The 15,642-nt window shown below is 38.8% G+C and overlaps 1 protein-coding gene across 3 annotated transcripts in view; it reads left to right on the top strand.

Annotated features, from left to right (window-relative positions):
• The window catches only part of LOC115224240 (NAD(+) hydrolase sarm1), a 200,610-nt gene that overhangs the window by 167,615 nt on the left and 17,353 nt on the right, over window positions 1–15,642 (top strand). For all 3 annotated transcript variants that reach the window (XM_029795038.2, XM_029795036.2, XM_029795037.2), the window contains exon 4: window positions 11,214–11,338. In XM_029795038.2, coding sequence (XP_029650898.1) covers window positions 11,214–11,338 — 125 coding nt within the window. The remainder of the gene's footprint in view (window positions 1–11,213; window positions 11,339–15,642) is intronic.

The following is a 15,642-nucleotide window of genomic DNA, read 5'->3' on the forward strand; positions in this document are numbered from 1 at the left end:
GCTTTCTCGAGACAAAGTCAACTGTTTAGAGGGCTTTCAGTGATATATCTGCTTTAAATATGTGTTAATATATACATATTAATTATTTCTGGAGAAATAACATTCTGAGGAGGTATGAATGTGTCGAGTGCATCGGGCTGGGCCTGACAAGTGGACACAATATGGGTGACAAGAAAAAGAGGCGGCTGGAAATGAGTCAAGATTGCCCGAGTGGATATAGAACTAGGAACTAAATCAGGCAGTTCAAAGAAGTAGGGGCCATTATGGTCACAGTGGCAAAAGGCAGAGAGTGGACACGTCTGTTTAACCAGGGACAGAAGAAATGTTTGTGAGTGACTTGATGCCAGTCAGCCAAGTGTCCTTCTCTTTAGATAAGGTCAAGTATAGTCTATGAGTGTAGTAGCAGCTGCACCATCCCAGATGTAGAGGTCAACACTCGATCGTGGGTGTCACCTGAGCTTTGTTGAAGGGTAGTGGCAGTAAGTAGTGGTGATGGTGGTGGCGCTGGTGGAGGATAGAGACAGGGCAGGGGCCTGAAGGATTTCTTGACTTCTAAAGAGGAAAAGCCAGTCTTTGAGATGCAGGTTTTTTTGCTATGTTTATAAGGCGCAGGAGTGGCTGTGTGGTAAGTAGCTTGCTTACCAACCACATGGTTTCGGGTTCAGTCCCACTGCGTGGCATCTTGGGCAAGTGTCTTCTGCTATAGCCCCGGGCCGACCAATGCCTTGTGAGTGGATTTGGTAGACGGAAACTGAAAGAAGCCTGTCGTATATATGTATATATATATATATATATATATATATGTATGTGTGTGTATATGTTTGTGTGTCTGTGTTTGTCCCCCTAGCATTGCTTGACAACCGATGCTGGTGTGTTTACGTCCCCGTCACTTAGCGGTTCGGCAAAAGAGACCGATAGAATAAGTACTGGGCTTACAAAGAATAAGTCCCAGGGTCGATTTGCTCGGCTAAAGGCGGTGCTCCAGCATGGCCACAGTCAAATGACTGAAACAAGTAAAAGAGAGTAAAAGAGAGATGTGTTCTCTTTCGTCTAAGCCATTCACAAACATGGAATTGAGGCAGTGAGGCTGTTTGTTTAGTATAACATTACATCTCATGTGCATCTTCAATTTTTTATGTTTATTCTGTATAAATTGATACGGTAACTTTTTTTCTTCTAACCTGTCCCCTAGTGGGGGTTGTTAAGATTAAACTCATTAATTACCAGAATAGCCTGCATTGATTCTTGCCAGACCTAAATTGGGTATTTTACAATTCTGAAATTTAAATTCTGCTGACTAAGCTCTCCATCATCATTCCAGAGATAATGAAATAAGTTCCATTATTCCGTTGGTGTTCTGTCTGGCTATTGCAGACAGATGGAGAGCATACAATCTACATAGGAAGCCAAGCCATTCCAATTAGATAATTTGATGCAGTCATCCGATGAAAAGAATTTTGAGTTTGAAGTCTGCTGCAGTGAATTTAGGTAACATGTTTAATGTATGGATCATTGGAACATCGAACTTGAAATAAATAGTTGTGTGTGTGTGTATGTATGTGTGTGTGTGTGTATGTGTGTGTGTGTGTGTGTGTATGTATGTATGAATGTATGTATGTATGTATGTATGTATGTATGTATGGATGGACGGACGGACGGACGGATGATGTGTGTGCATGAATATATATATATATATATGTATTATGTGTGTGTGTGTGTGTGTGTAGATAGATAGACATTTATATACATGTGTGTGTGTATATATGTATGTGTGTGTGTATACATATACATATATGTAGATATGTGTTTGTGTCTGTATATGTTTATGTATGCATGTGTGTGTATATATATATATGTATGTATGTATGTATATATATATATATTGATATGTATGTGTGTGTATATATATATATATATATATTTATATATATATAGGGAGAGTTTACGAAAAAAACAAATGACAAAGACAGGTGATGTACAAAACAAACAGATGTATTAGTATAACGCTCAGGAATAGAAAAATTTCTTTTACGTTTTGAGCCTACACTCTTCTACAGAAAAGGACACAGAAAAAACAAGGAGAGAAAAAAAATGTGTGTAGTGGCTAACGATCTATATATATATATGTATGTATGTATGTATGTTTGTATGTATGTGTGTGTGTGTATGCATATATATATAGATAGATACATAGGTTGGTAAGTACTGACAGCTAGACATTTCAACAGAAAGGCAAGTAAACAGTTAGATAACTTAGTCATAATATATTATTACGTGGGAATTTTTATAACTCCAGCTAGATATTATATGTGTGTATATATATATATATATGTATGCAGGGAAGTAGTAGGTAGGGAGAAGACAGAGTGATAGGCAGGTAGCTAGCTAGCTAGCAAGGTTTGGGAGGCGTTATGAGTGAATGGATTGTTAAATACATGGAGCATAAAAAAAACAGAACTAGAAGTAATCAAGCAGATAAGGTAGCGATGGTGTACTTAATGGATAGAGCTTTAAAAAGGTAACTAAAACTACTCATGCAGTGAAGGGGTTGGATAGAATTATGTTAGTCAATGGAAAATATTATCTTCAATTTTCCAGTAATGGAGATAACTGTGAGGGAGTTTTGACTGCGTCTTTTAGTCTTGACATCCTGTGGTAGTTGTAAAAACGTATGTCTCCTTCATATAAGTGGGGTCTTTTGTTACCAGTCTTCTGTGAAAACGTCCAGCCATGGCTGGGGAAATATTGGTTTCAGTTCTTGGCACAAGGCCAGCAATTTTAGGGGAGGTGTAAGCCAATGAAATCGACCCCAGTGTTCGACTAAGACTTAATTTATTGAGCCTGGAAAGATGAAAGGCATTATCAACCCCAGCAGCATTTGAACTCAGAATGTATTCTTTTCTACTCTAGGTACAAGGCCTGAAATTTTTAAGGAGGGGGCCAGTCAATTTGATCGACCCCAGTATGCAACTGGTACTTAATTTATCAACCCCGAAAGGATGAAAGGCAAAGTTGACGTCGGCACAACTTGAACTCAGAACATAAAGGCAGACGAAATACCGCTAAGCATTTTGCCACCCCTCAGACACACACACACACAAGAGCCATATGGACCACCAAGAGCCATATGGATCCCCAAGAGCCATATGACCACACCCCCAGGAACCATATGGACCCCCAAGAGCCAAATAGACCACCAAGAGCCATGTGGACCACCAAGAGCCATATGGAGCCTCAAGAACCATATGGACCTCCAAGAGCCATATAAACTGCCCCACCCCCCACCCCGAGAGCCATATGGGCTCCCAAGAACCATATGAACCCCCAAGAGCCATGTGGACCCCAAGAACCATATGGGCCCCCAAGAACCATATGACCCCCCCCCCCCAAGAGCCATGTGGACCCAAGAGCCATAAGGACCCCAGTTGAGAAACATTGAGAGACCTCTAGAGATTTATAGTTTTGAAGTCCTCTCTTTCTCTGTTTCTCCCTCTCTCTCTCTCTCTCTCTCTCTCTCTCTCTCTTCTCTCTCTCTCTCCTTCTCTCTCTCTCATTGTTACAAGAATCTTATAGCATTAAATAGAAGATATTAAGCAAATGGTGTACGAAATGATTTAGGTCAGAGTGTTGAGGTGACCAAATAATAAAGAGAGAAAGAGAGAGAGAGAGACCAGTGGAAGGAAAAGCTTCTAGTAACCAAGGCCACCATGGAAAAACAAAACAGAAATAAAAAAGTATAGAATAGATAGCAAGGTTGTGTGTGGGTGGTGGGGTGAGGAGCAGAGATAGGAGGAAAATCTATTAATAATAAGAAAACAAACTCAGTGACATGGATGGATATGTGTGGGTGTGTGTATATGTATATATACACCCACTCATGCACACACACATATATACCCACACATGCGCACATCCATGCATATATATATATGTATATATGTGTGTGTGTGTGTGTGTGTGTGTACACATACATATATATACTAATATATATATATATATATATATATATATACACCCTTACATACATGCATATGTGTGTGTGTGACTAGAGCATTAGGTATTGATTAGACTATTAACCGCCTTTTGTTGTTGTTGTTGCTGCTGTTGTTGTTGTTCCTGTTGTTGTTTGACCTGGAGGTTAAACCTGATACTGCAGACCTACAATCAAGAGGATCCCAGCAATGACCATCTCACCTTTTCAGTAAACGTCTCAGGCCACGATGGAGAATGTGATTGAAGAGCAATTTGGTTGTTATTTCTAGCGTGTGGAACAATCACACAGAAGCCTCATCATTGGCGCGTAACTTTCCAACGACTCCATTCTCCGTCCTTGTTCTCTAAAGTACTTTTATTTGCATTTCTACAATACACTTCTGTTGTCTTTAAACATTGTACTTTTACGCACAATACCTGTCTGTCTGTCTGTCTCTCTATTTCTCTCTCTCTCTCTCTCTCTCTCTCTCTCTCTCTCTCTCTACACACACACACATACACATACATACACACATATATAGACATCCTTGGGTTTGGATTGAACTTGCAAATATATCCATTGTATTATGTAAGGTTTCCGTACATATTCAGTTCATTTCAAGAGAAGAAACAAAACACAACAAAAGACACAAAGAAAAACAGCAAATATAAAAATTAAAAAACAAGAACAAAACATATCGAAGTAAACAGTGTGATGCATGCACCAAGAAATCCAGTTTATTGATGGTTTTATAAATAGTTTGGAAGAAGGAGGAGAGGAAAAGAAAAAGTGTGTGTGTCCGGCAGTGAGGTGCTGCTACTTGTTTAATCAACTTCAGCCGATGCTAACCGAATCTTATCAGGTTTAATACCGGGTTTCCATTAGGAACAATTTAGCTTTCATTTCTTGAATGAAATCACCGTCTAAGAATAACTTGTTTCACACAAACGAATTTTTATTACCAGCAAATTAAAAAAAAATAAAAAAGGGAAATAAATAGGTTTTATTCTTTTAAAAAAGGTTTAATTCTCTATTCTCTATTCTCTATTCAAGCTTATGTTGTGTAGTGTGTTGTGTTTTTTTTGTTGTTTTTTTTCATTCAACTGACCCGACCGTGATCTAAAGAGCTGGCATCTTCCTCGGGTTGATTGATTTTTTTTTTTTTTTTTTGCAGACTGTTGGCTCTGCGAAAGCACTAAAGCATAACCAGTTTGTATTCTGGCACTGTGTTATGTCTGTAACCTTGTGATGGTTAATTTCCAAACAGTCCTCTCTGTGTAACTGTCAATTGTTATCAGCTTTTCAGGACTAAACAAGCTGCCCTTTCAAGGAGTTAACAGCTGGTTTCATTGATAGGATCACAGACTTTTTTTTTTCTTTTGGTCACGGCGCCAATGCATAACAAGTTTGTATCCTGGCATTGTGCTGATCCTGTAACTCCATGCCATTTAACTTAGAAACAACATTCTCTATTTAATCTATAATAATAAACATGAAATTCTGTCTGTCTGTCTGTCCATCCGGGACCCCTGTATCTCAGTCTACATTTGCTCTACATAGACATATCATACCATTTTTAGAATCAGGATGATCCCATGATCGAATATCGGCCCTTCATTTGGTTTTTGAACATCCAGCATTAAGATCTGATTTAAAAGCATTTCGGTTGCTATTTCTAGCAGGTAAAGCTTGGCTGATCCACACCATCTTCGTTGGCATTTGTCAGATGACATCAGAGATCAAGTGAGATATAAATGACAGTTGCTTCGTTAATTTTACATCAAGATAAGAACTTTGGGATAAAATGTCCAACTGTTGGAATTCAACTTGGGACTGGAACAATAGAATGATTGCATTACAGAATTAATTCTCATCTGTCCTTAACCTCTGATCAAACACCACCAGGGCATATAGTCATTATAGATGTATTATAGCCATACTATTTAGCTCTCTTTAGTTTTGGGCCACAGTCCTAATTAGCCCTCCACAGGAGCTACCTTGAAAGTCTGCATGGAGTGCAGTTTTTAAGCTAGTATATATATATATATAGGCACAGAAGTGGCTGTGTGGTAAGTAGATTGCTTATTAACCACATGGTTCCAGGTTCAGTCCCACTGCGTGGCACCTTGGGCAAGTGTCTTCTACTATAGCCTTGGGCCAACCAAAGCCTTGTGAGTGGATTTGGTAGATGGAAATTGAAAGAAGCCCATTGTATATATATATATATATATGTATGTGTATATGTTTGTGTGTCTGTGTTTGTCCCTCCAACATCGCTTGACAACCGATGCTGGTGTGCTTACGTCCCTGTAACTTAGCCCTGTAACTTAGCAGTTCGGCAAAATAGACTGATAGAATAAGTACTAGGCTTACAAAGAATAAGTCCCGAGGTCGATTTGCTTGATTAAAGGCAGTGGTTCAACATGGTCGCAGTCAACCATTGGCTTCAATCATGTCCTCTAGACGACTTCAGAATCTCCTGTACCTCCTCTGGATGGAATCCTTGTTTAAGTTGGTGAATGCTGCCATAACCCTTGCCTGCAGTTCATCTTGGGTATTACAAGAAGTTTTGTTGGTCTCATGCTCAACTCTGCCCCACACATAATAATCAAGAGGGTTGCAGTCTGGGGAGTTAGGTGGCCAGATGTTAAGGGTGGTGTGGTCACAGAAATTGTCTGAAAGCCACAACTGGGTTCTCCTGCTTGAGTGGCACAGTGCAGAGTCTGTTATCAGACATAGGATCCTCCAGCAGCCACCTTCTTGACCCAGAGTAGCACTACCTCCTCCAAGCACTTGATGTAGACCTCCATGTTGAGTCTGAAGCCCTGTGGGAAGATGAATTGAGGCATAATGTTGCCATCATTAGTGATCACTCCAAACACCATGATGTTGACTGGATGTTTGATTTTTATCTCTCTTGGTACATGTCCTCAGATTGACACCCAAACACTCTGAAATGCTTGTATTGGAGCTTCTGGCATGAATGCCAAACAGTACAACATGTCTTTTCTAAATTTTTGGCAGAGTGAATTGTGTCATGGTGCTGTTTTTCTCACAGATGGTGCCCAACTGACCCTACTATACTGCAGGATCAACAAAATCGAAAACAATGTGCATGCACGAAATTAAAAATATAAAATGGTAACAGTCCTCAGTCCTCAGTCAAATCGTCCAACCCATGCTAGCATGGAAAGTGGATGTTAAACGATGATGATGATATATATATATATATATAGATAGATAGATATATCAGTCATGTTTCCTTATAAATATAACTGCATAATTGATAGTCATTTTATTTTCCAGTGTGATATCACTCTATGCATGCAAAACAACTTAGCTTTTTGACATTACACAGGTGGAAGCAAATTTCTGTTTTACACAGATCGCACCTGTTCACTTTGCAAATTCTCGCATACTTGCAACATGTAAAGCAATGTGGTATCAGAATACGTTAGCGTGTTGTTAACTTTTGCTCCTCTCCTCTTCTCCCCCCTCTCATTTAATAACATGAGTGTAAAAGAAAAAACTCAAGCATCCATGAAGCCGTGTTAAAAATTCATTTAGTCCATAACCGGCCACTTCCTTGGCAACGTAACGCAATGCAACGCAACAAACAATGACACCAAACAGATGCTAGATCACGGATAATCAAAGCGAGCTGCAGTTATTCTGGCAAGTGCACTGAATATACAGTCGACATGAACAGGCATCACCTGCACCACCACCACCACAATAATAATAATAATAATAATAATAATGATGATAATAAATGCTCTGTGTATGTACAGCATCTGCCATCTTTATCATGATTGTGCCTAATGAGTTAATGGTTCATCTCCTGATCATAGAGACTATCTATAATCAAATTCATTCCAGCCATGACCATTACATCAATTTTTTTTTTCAGTTATAGTGTATGCATATCAGACATTATATAATATATATATATATATATATATATATATATATATATATATATAATATATATATGTCCTTTTCTGTTTTGTTTTGTTTTTATTTTTCCAAAGTGGTAGGGTATGTGGGTTGAAAGAGATTTGGTCGGTATTTCTAGCATGTCAACTGACTACATAGAGACAACCCTGTTGGCTTGAAGTATGACAGAGTTACAGAAGGTTAAAAGCATTAGGGTTTCATTAACCCTTTAACATTCAGATCACTCTATCAAATATAACGTCTGTTTATTCACAATGGTTTGAATTAAACATGGATTATCTCATAGCTTTGAGATTTCAATGATTTGATTGTTTATTTTTAGAACATTATAACGTAGAAGTGAGAAGACAGATCTAACCAGTTCAAACATAAAATAGGAACAACAACTGAGCCGGATTCGACTGGTTTTAACACAGAAGATCTAAAGTTAATCCTTACAAATTCATATGTTTAATGGAGTTTACTGATACAGACATGACTGTAGTTTGAGTAAGATGTTCATTACAATACCATATAGTTTTAGGTTCTCTCCCACTGCATGGCACCTTTGGGGAGTGTCTTCTACCACATAACTTGATTATTCAAATTCATAACCATTGGCCCATTTCAGTTATTTCCCTTTACTGGTCTTTTTTTTATATATATTGTTATATCACAATACTACACAATGGCTGTGTGAGCTACGAAATCCTCATCACCACTGTTATATCGCACGTTCGGATGATCTCTACTCAACTCCTCGACGTCTAGACATCTCCTTCTATATCTACGTATTGGGCTAGCCTACTTCATCGTCTGGGAATATCGACATAATAAATATTCAAATTATACTGACCAAAAATTATCTTTTTTCTCTTTCTCTTTTTACATATGCCACTCCTGTCTTATAGGCATCAACTAGTATGAACATCCATGCAAACGTCCAAAGATTCATGACTTTCCTGGGAAAGGACTTAACAGTGGTTTCTTGTTGCCCCCTGCTAGCTTATTTTCACTTTATTCTGCTAGTGTGTTGCTCTCTCAAGCTTGCTCTTGAGGCACAGGGTGCCTTTTGTGTGTCACTGCCATAAGTTCCACTTATGATTTACTGGCACAAGTGCCTTTTACATGTCACTGGCACAAGTACCTTTTATGTGTCACCGGCACACACTTATTTGCAGTGGTCCTTCAGTTTTTCTAAACCCTGATAAAATTGAACTCAGAAGGTTGGGCCTCCTACCAGGCCTTTCACAATACCCTTAAAGCCAGGAACTTTTCAGCAACCCCCTCATAATAAACATGGAATCAAGAGGTGTGAAAAGCTCTTCCTTTTTATTCTGATTCTTAACTGCATTAGTTAGTTAGTTAGTTAGTTAGTTAATTTGGCTCAAAAGCAAATAGCAAGGCCATGTAGGGGGACATGGAGTTAAGTACAGGGTGGTGTTCATGTAAAGAGTTCAGGCCACTTGAGGTCAAGGGAGGCTTTGAACAAAGCGGTCGTCGGCATCTTCACCATCTCGTCTGGCAGCTTGTTCCACGGATCCGCAACCCGGACGGAGAAAGCTCCTCTTCTTCGATTGAGATGAAATCGTCGCAGGTAGAGCTTTTCGGAATGACCCCGCAGCCGACGCTCTGGAGCAGGAGTGAAGAACAGCTCTTTCGAGAGGTTACACTTTCTGCTTATGATGTTGTGGGCGAAAATGAGATCTCCACGGCGGCGGCGTTTTTCAAGAGAATAAAGGTTGAGCGTCCTCAGCCTTTCTTCATAGGACAAATTTTTGAGACCATGAACCATGCGGGTGTGTAATATGAACGAGATTGAGCTGCAATTTCTGGTTGGTCAAGCAATTATTCAGAAACTCCCTCAATTGGTTCTATGGTCAAGGAGTTAAGCCACTAGACAGCAGAGACCCCAGTCTCATGTCTGAACATAATACAGCCCTTATGTCGAGCTCCCAATACACCACTATACCTGTTTCAGTGAATGTGAGGTGGGAGCTGGAAGCTACACGTTATTCCAGCTTCGTGACTGATTACTTGGGGTTGGAAAGGTTACTCAGCTCTAATAAAATATTTTCTGTCGTAATAAATCATGTGAAAATAATTCCATTTGCTTGAAAACCACATAAGCCATGCTATCATGAAATGGCGGATGACTGAAGCATTAAAAAGTGGTGGGAGGCTTATATTGTTTGAGAAATAATAGATTCTCTGGCTTGAGTAATGGAAAATATTCTGACACTAACTATATATTCATTTGATTTATTTGAGGGAAATATATATATGTATATATATATATACTGGGTTGGCTAAAAGTCATCTGATGGTAAATCAAAACCATTTAATTCCAAGATTTATTTGTTTAACATAAATTGAATGAATTTAATAAAAGCATCTAAATATGAAACATCATGAAAAGTGTTCAAACTGAAGTCCTTCTTGAGTGACACGTTTTTCCATTTTGAGTCAATACACAATTACAGATAGTACTTACGGAATTTTGATTTACTGTTGGGTGACTTTTGGCCAACCCTGTATATATATATATATACACACACACACACATACACTCATACACGCATGTGCACACACACACATATACACATTTATGTATTTGTCTTGCAAGATTCTTGGTGTGAAATCATATATTGAAACACATGCTCTATTTATTTGATTCATTTGAGGTATATAATACATATATATATATATATATATATATATATATATATAGGGAGAGTTTATGAAAAAAACAAAAGACGAAGACAGGTGGTGTACAATACAAACAGATGTATTAGCATAAAGCTTAGGAATAGAGAAAGTCTTTTACATTTCGAGCCTACGCTCTTCTACAGAAAGGGACACAGAAAAAGCAAGGAGAGAAACAAGGAGAGAAAAAAATGTGTGTAGTGGCTAACGATCTATCATGGCGACTCATATATATATATATAAATTGAATTATTGTTAAGGCACGGTTACTGATGAGGATTCGCCTAGCAAATTATTTTATTTGCTAAAATAATCTTAAACCTAGGTATGACTAAAAAATAACACGGTAAAAGTTTTTATTTTTCATTTCCTTTGAAAATTGCTCTTAAAATGTGGTTTTGGTCATTTTGACTGCTTCTTCTAGCATGTCAAAATTACCTATTAAAGGTAGTTTTCTCTTGCATTTAAATGTACACTATTATATATATATATATATATATATATGATATAAATAACTACATGTGTGTGTGTGTGTGCATATGTATTTTGCATGTATACATCCCTCATTTATTTTTCTTTCTGTCTTTACATTGAACAGATAGGGTTTACTGAATATGCAGATCGCTTTGAAGACTGTCGAGTGGACGGTGACCTTCTGTTGGTCATCTCTGAGTATGACCTCCAAGACAGCATTAGGATGACTCCCAGCATTACCCGGAAAAGGTAAGCCAAAACAGAATGGCAGCATCATTATCATCATCATCACTGTCGTCGTTGCTGTCATCATTATCTCCGTCATCATCATCATCATCATCTCCATTATCTTGTCACATCTTTGTTGTCATCATGACAAATTGTAATAAATGCTGATCACATCATTATTGTCATCCTTATCGTTAGCATCAACATCACTATCCTCACCACCACCATCATCATCATCATCATTGTCGTCATCATCATCATCATTGTCGTCATCATCATCATCATTGTCATCACCATCACCTTCATTGCCTTTGTCATCTTCATAATTGGTTTACTCTCCCATATCATTGCTATCATCAATGTTATTATGCTTTATCATCCACTTGACATCCTCCTCGTCTTCCCCATCATCATCATCATCACCATCTCCATCATCATCATCATCATTTTTGTTATCGTCGTCATTGTCATCCTCATCTTTGTCGTCGTCATCGTTATTGTCATTGTTGTCCTTATTGTTATTTTCATCATTGTTGTTTCATCTTTTTCATCATCATTGTCATCATCCTGATCATCATCATTGTCATCATCATTGTCATCATCCTGATCATCATCATTGTCATCATCCTGATCATCATCATTGTCATCATCATTGTCATCATCCTGATCATCATCATTGTCATCATCCTGATCATCATCATTGTCATCATCATCGTCGTCGTCGTCGTCATCATATTCATCACTACAATTGATGTTATCCTTATCAGTTGCCTGTCTTCTTTTCACAGTTACCTTCAGCTGGGTGCTGTGGCAAAGACCTTCCTTTCACAACTTCCATTGTTCTAGGTTCCAACTCAGTGCACAACAACTTAGGGCAAAAATCTTCTACTATATAGTCTTGGATTGGTCAATAAGCTGAGGGTAGAATTTGGTAGACTAAAACTGTGCAGCACCCTATTCTGTGTGTGCGTGTGTGTGTGTGTGCACGTGTGTGTGCGTGTGTGTGTGTGTGTGCACGTGTGTGTGCGTGTGTGCACGTGTGTGTGCACGTGTGTGTGCGTGTGTGTGTATGTATGTGCACGTGTGTATGTGTACACATGTGTGTATGTGCGCGTGTGTGTGCACATGTGTGTGTATAGATAAAGATAGATAGATTGATATAGAGAGATTTGATAGATAAAGATTGATAAATAGACAAATTCCACCGAGGTCGACTTTGCCTTTCATCCTTTCGGAGTCAATTAAATAAGTACCAGTTACGCTCTGGAGTCGATGTAATTGACTTAATCCGTTTGTCTGTCCTTGTTTGTTCCCTCTGTGTTTAGCCCCTTGTGGGCAATAAAAAATAAGATAGACAGAGAGATAGATAGAGAGACAGACAAACATATGGATGACAGGCTTCTACACAGTTGTAGAGTTTCTGATATAGTCATACATACATTTTTGTATGTTTATATCCTTTACCTGCACATATCATTTGAAGAACAACAGGCATCAGTGACTGAGGTGAAGAAACTCACTGCTTTACAAATAGTGTTCTTTAAAATATAGGCTCTTCTGTGCTTGAGAAGACATGTCAGGCTAAGTGAAATCGTGTTCATGGTCTGTGCCCATGACACACAAAAGGCACTCATGCCAGTGACACGTGAAAGGCACCCATGCTGGTGACATGTAAAAGGCACCTGCACTAGTGAATCATAGGAGGCACCAGTGCCAGTGATGTATAAAAGGCATCCATGTGAGCAACATATACAAAGCACCCAAGCCAGTAACATGTAATGGGTACTCATGCTGATAAAATGGGTACTCGTGCTGATAATTGCCAGTGACACATAAAAGCCACTTGTGCTGGTGACACATAAAAGGCACCCATGCCTGTGACGCATAAACTATACCTGTACTGGTGGCATGTAAAAGGCACCTTTGCTGGTGCCATGTAAAATGCACTTGTAGCAAGGACACGTAAAAGGCACCTGTGCCAGTGACACTTGAAAGGCATCCATGTAGGTGACACACAGAAGGCACCTGAGCCAGTGACATGTAATGGGCACCGGTGCCGATAAATCGTAAAGGGTACCTGTGCCAGTGGAACCTGAAAGGCACTTGTGCCAGTGACATGTAAGAGGCGCCCAGACCTGTGACATATAAAAGGGCACCTGTTCCAGAGACGTGTGAAAGACACCCAAAACACACTGTAAAGTGGTTGGTGTTTGAAAGGACATCCATCTGTAGAAACCAAGCTGGTAAGCTCTCCAGCTCTGAACAAACCATCTAATCCATGCCAGCATGGAAAACAGACATTCAATGATGATGATGATGATGATGATGCGTTACAGATAGTTCCTTGTTGTAAATTTAGTCGACCAGCCAGTGATTGGCCCATTGGAAATTGTGTAACCAATGAGGCTGGGCTATTATTCACAAATTCTGGTTTAAACTAATTGACATATGCGTCCTTGTTTTTGCCTCCATCACGCCTTTTCTTGTTGTCATCAGTTAAATATGCCAACGCAACCTGGCTGTGTTCTCCTACAACTATAACTAATTTTTTCTTGATCTGCTGAAGATGTTTGCACCTTGCCCTGGCAAACACATACAACAAACATACTCATGTAAGTACATGCATGCACACAGGTACCTGTGTGTGTGTGTGTGCATATGTATACATATATGTATACACATATATATATGCATACATACATACAAACACTCACAAATATATATATACATACATACAGTAATACATATGTATACACACATACATACATTATACATACACACATACATGCACACACACACACACACACATATATATATATACATACACACACACAGCACTGACTTACATGCATACATTACCGGTACAGTACTGTAGGTATCTGATTTTATCTTAAAATGTTGATAATAAAGGTTTAAAATTATTTGACTGCCTTCAAGCACGATTAAAAGAAAAAGCCACAAATAGAAGAAAAACGAATCAAGCAAATTTACCTGAACTGTCATAGCAACAACAACAACAACAACAACAACACCTGCAACAATAACAAAAGCACACTGACATCAAAAATAAGTTTTATTTGTAACAAATAATAAACATTAAACAGACACAAATGATTTCTAAGCACGAAAATACACATTTATTATTAGTGCCCCAGGGTAAGTGTGTGTGTGTCACATATATATATATATATATATATAACGGGAAGCTTTATGAAAATAAACAAAAGACGAAGGCAGGTGGAAAACAAACGAACAATTGTATTAGTATGGCGCTCAGGAAATATAAATAAGACAAGTCTTTAACGTTTCGAGCCTACGCTCTTCAACAGAAAGATACACAGAGAGAGAAAAACACAGAAAGAAGGAGAGAAAAAAAATGCGTGCAGTAGCTAACGAATCAACTTACATACATTGTGTATGTGTGTGTATATATATATATATATACATACATTGTGTGTGCGCGCGTGTGTGTATATATATATATATATTTATTGAACTGGATAAATGAATTATCTTGTTACGGATTATTCAAAATTATAACCGATACCTGGGTAGCAAAAATCACAACAGAAAAATATATATACATACATGTTTATCTGTATATCTATATATGTGTATATATATATGTGTGTGTGTGTGTGTGTACATATATCATCATTATCATCATCATCAATTAACGTCCGTTTTCCATGCTGGCATGGGTTAGACGCTTTGACTAAGGCCTGGAAAGCCAGCAGCTGCACCAAGCTCCAATCTGATCTAGCAAAGTTTCTACAGTTGGATGCCCTTCGTAATGCCAACCACTCCGAGAGTGTTGAGGGTGCTTTTTACATGCCACCAGCACAGGTGTCAGTTAGGCGGGCCTGGCAATGATTATGTTCAGGTGGTGCTTTTTACTTGCCACCGGCATGGGAGCCAGTCAGGCAGACCTGGTGTCGACCACATTCAGATGGTGCTTTTTACATGCCACTAGCACGGGAGCTAGTCAGGCGTCACTAGGTCTTCTCAAGCATATCATATTACCCAATGCATCAGGGGTATTCTTAACAGAGAGAGTGACACTTCCTCAGACAGCTGTCTTCATTCATGCGTAACACATGGCCATACCAGTGCAGTTGCCTCTCTTGCACACCACATTTGATGCTTCTTATGCCCAACTTTTCTTTAGGGTGCTTGCACTCGCTCGTGTATGCACACTGACATTACACATCCAACGGATCATACTAAGCTTCATTTCTTTCAAACCTACACATGTCTTTAGCATTCGTGGCCCATATCTCACTGTCATGTAGCATGGCAGTTCACACACGTGCATCATATGATCT

Source organism: Octopus sinensis, linkage group LG25 (genome assembly GCF_006345805.1).
Source record: "Octopus sinensis linkage group LG25, ASM634580v1, whole genome shotgun sequence".
Classification (NCBI taxonomy): domain Eukaryota; kingdom Metazoa; phylum Mollusca; class Cephalopoda; order Octopoda; family Octopodidae; genus Octopus; species Octopus sinensis.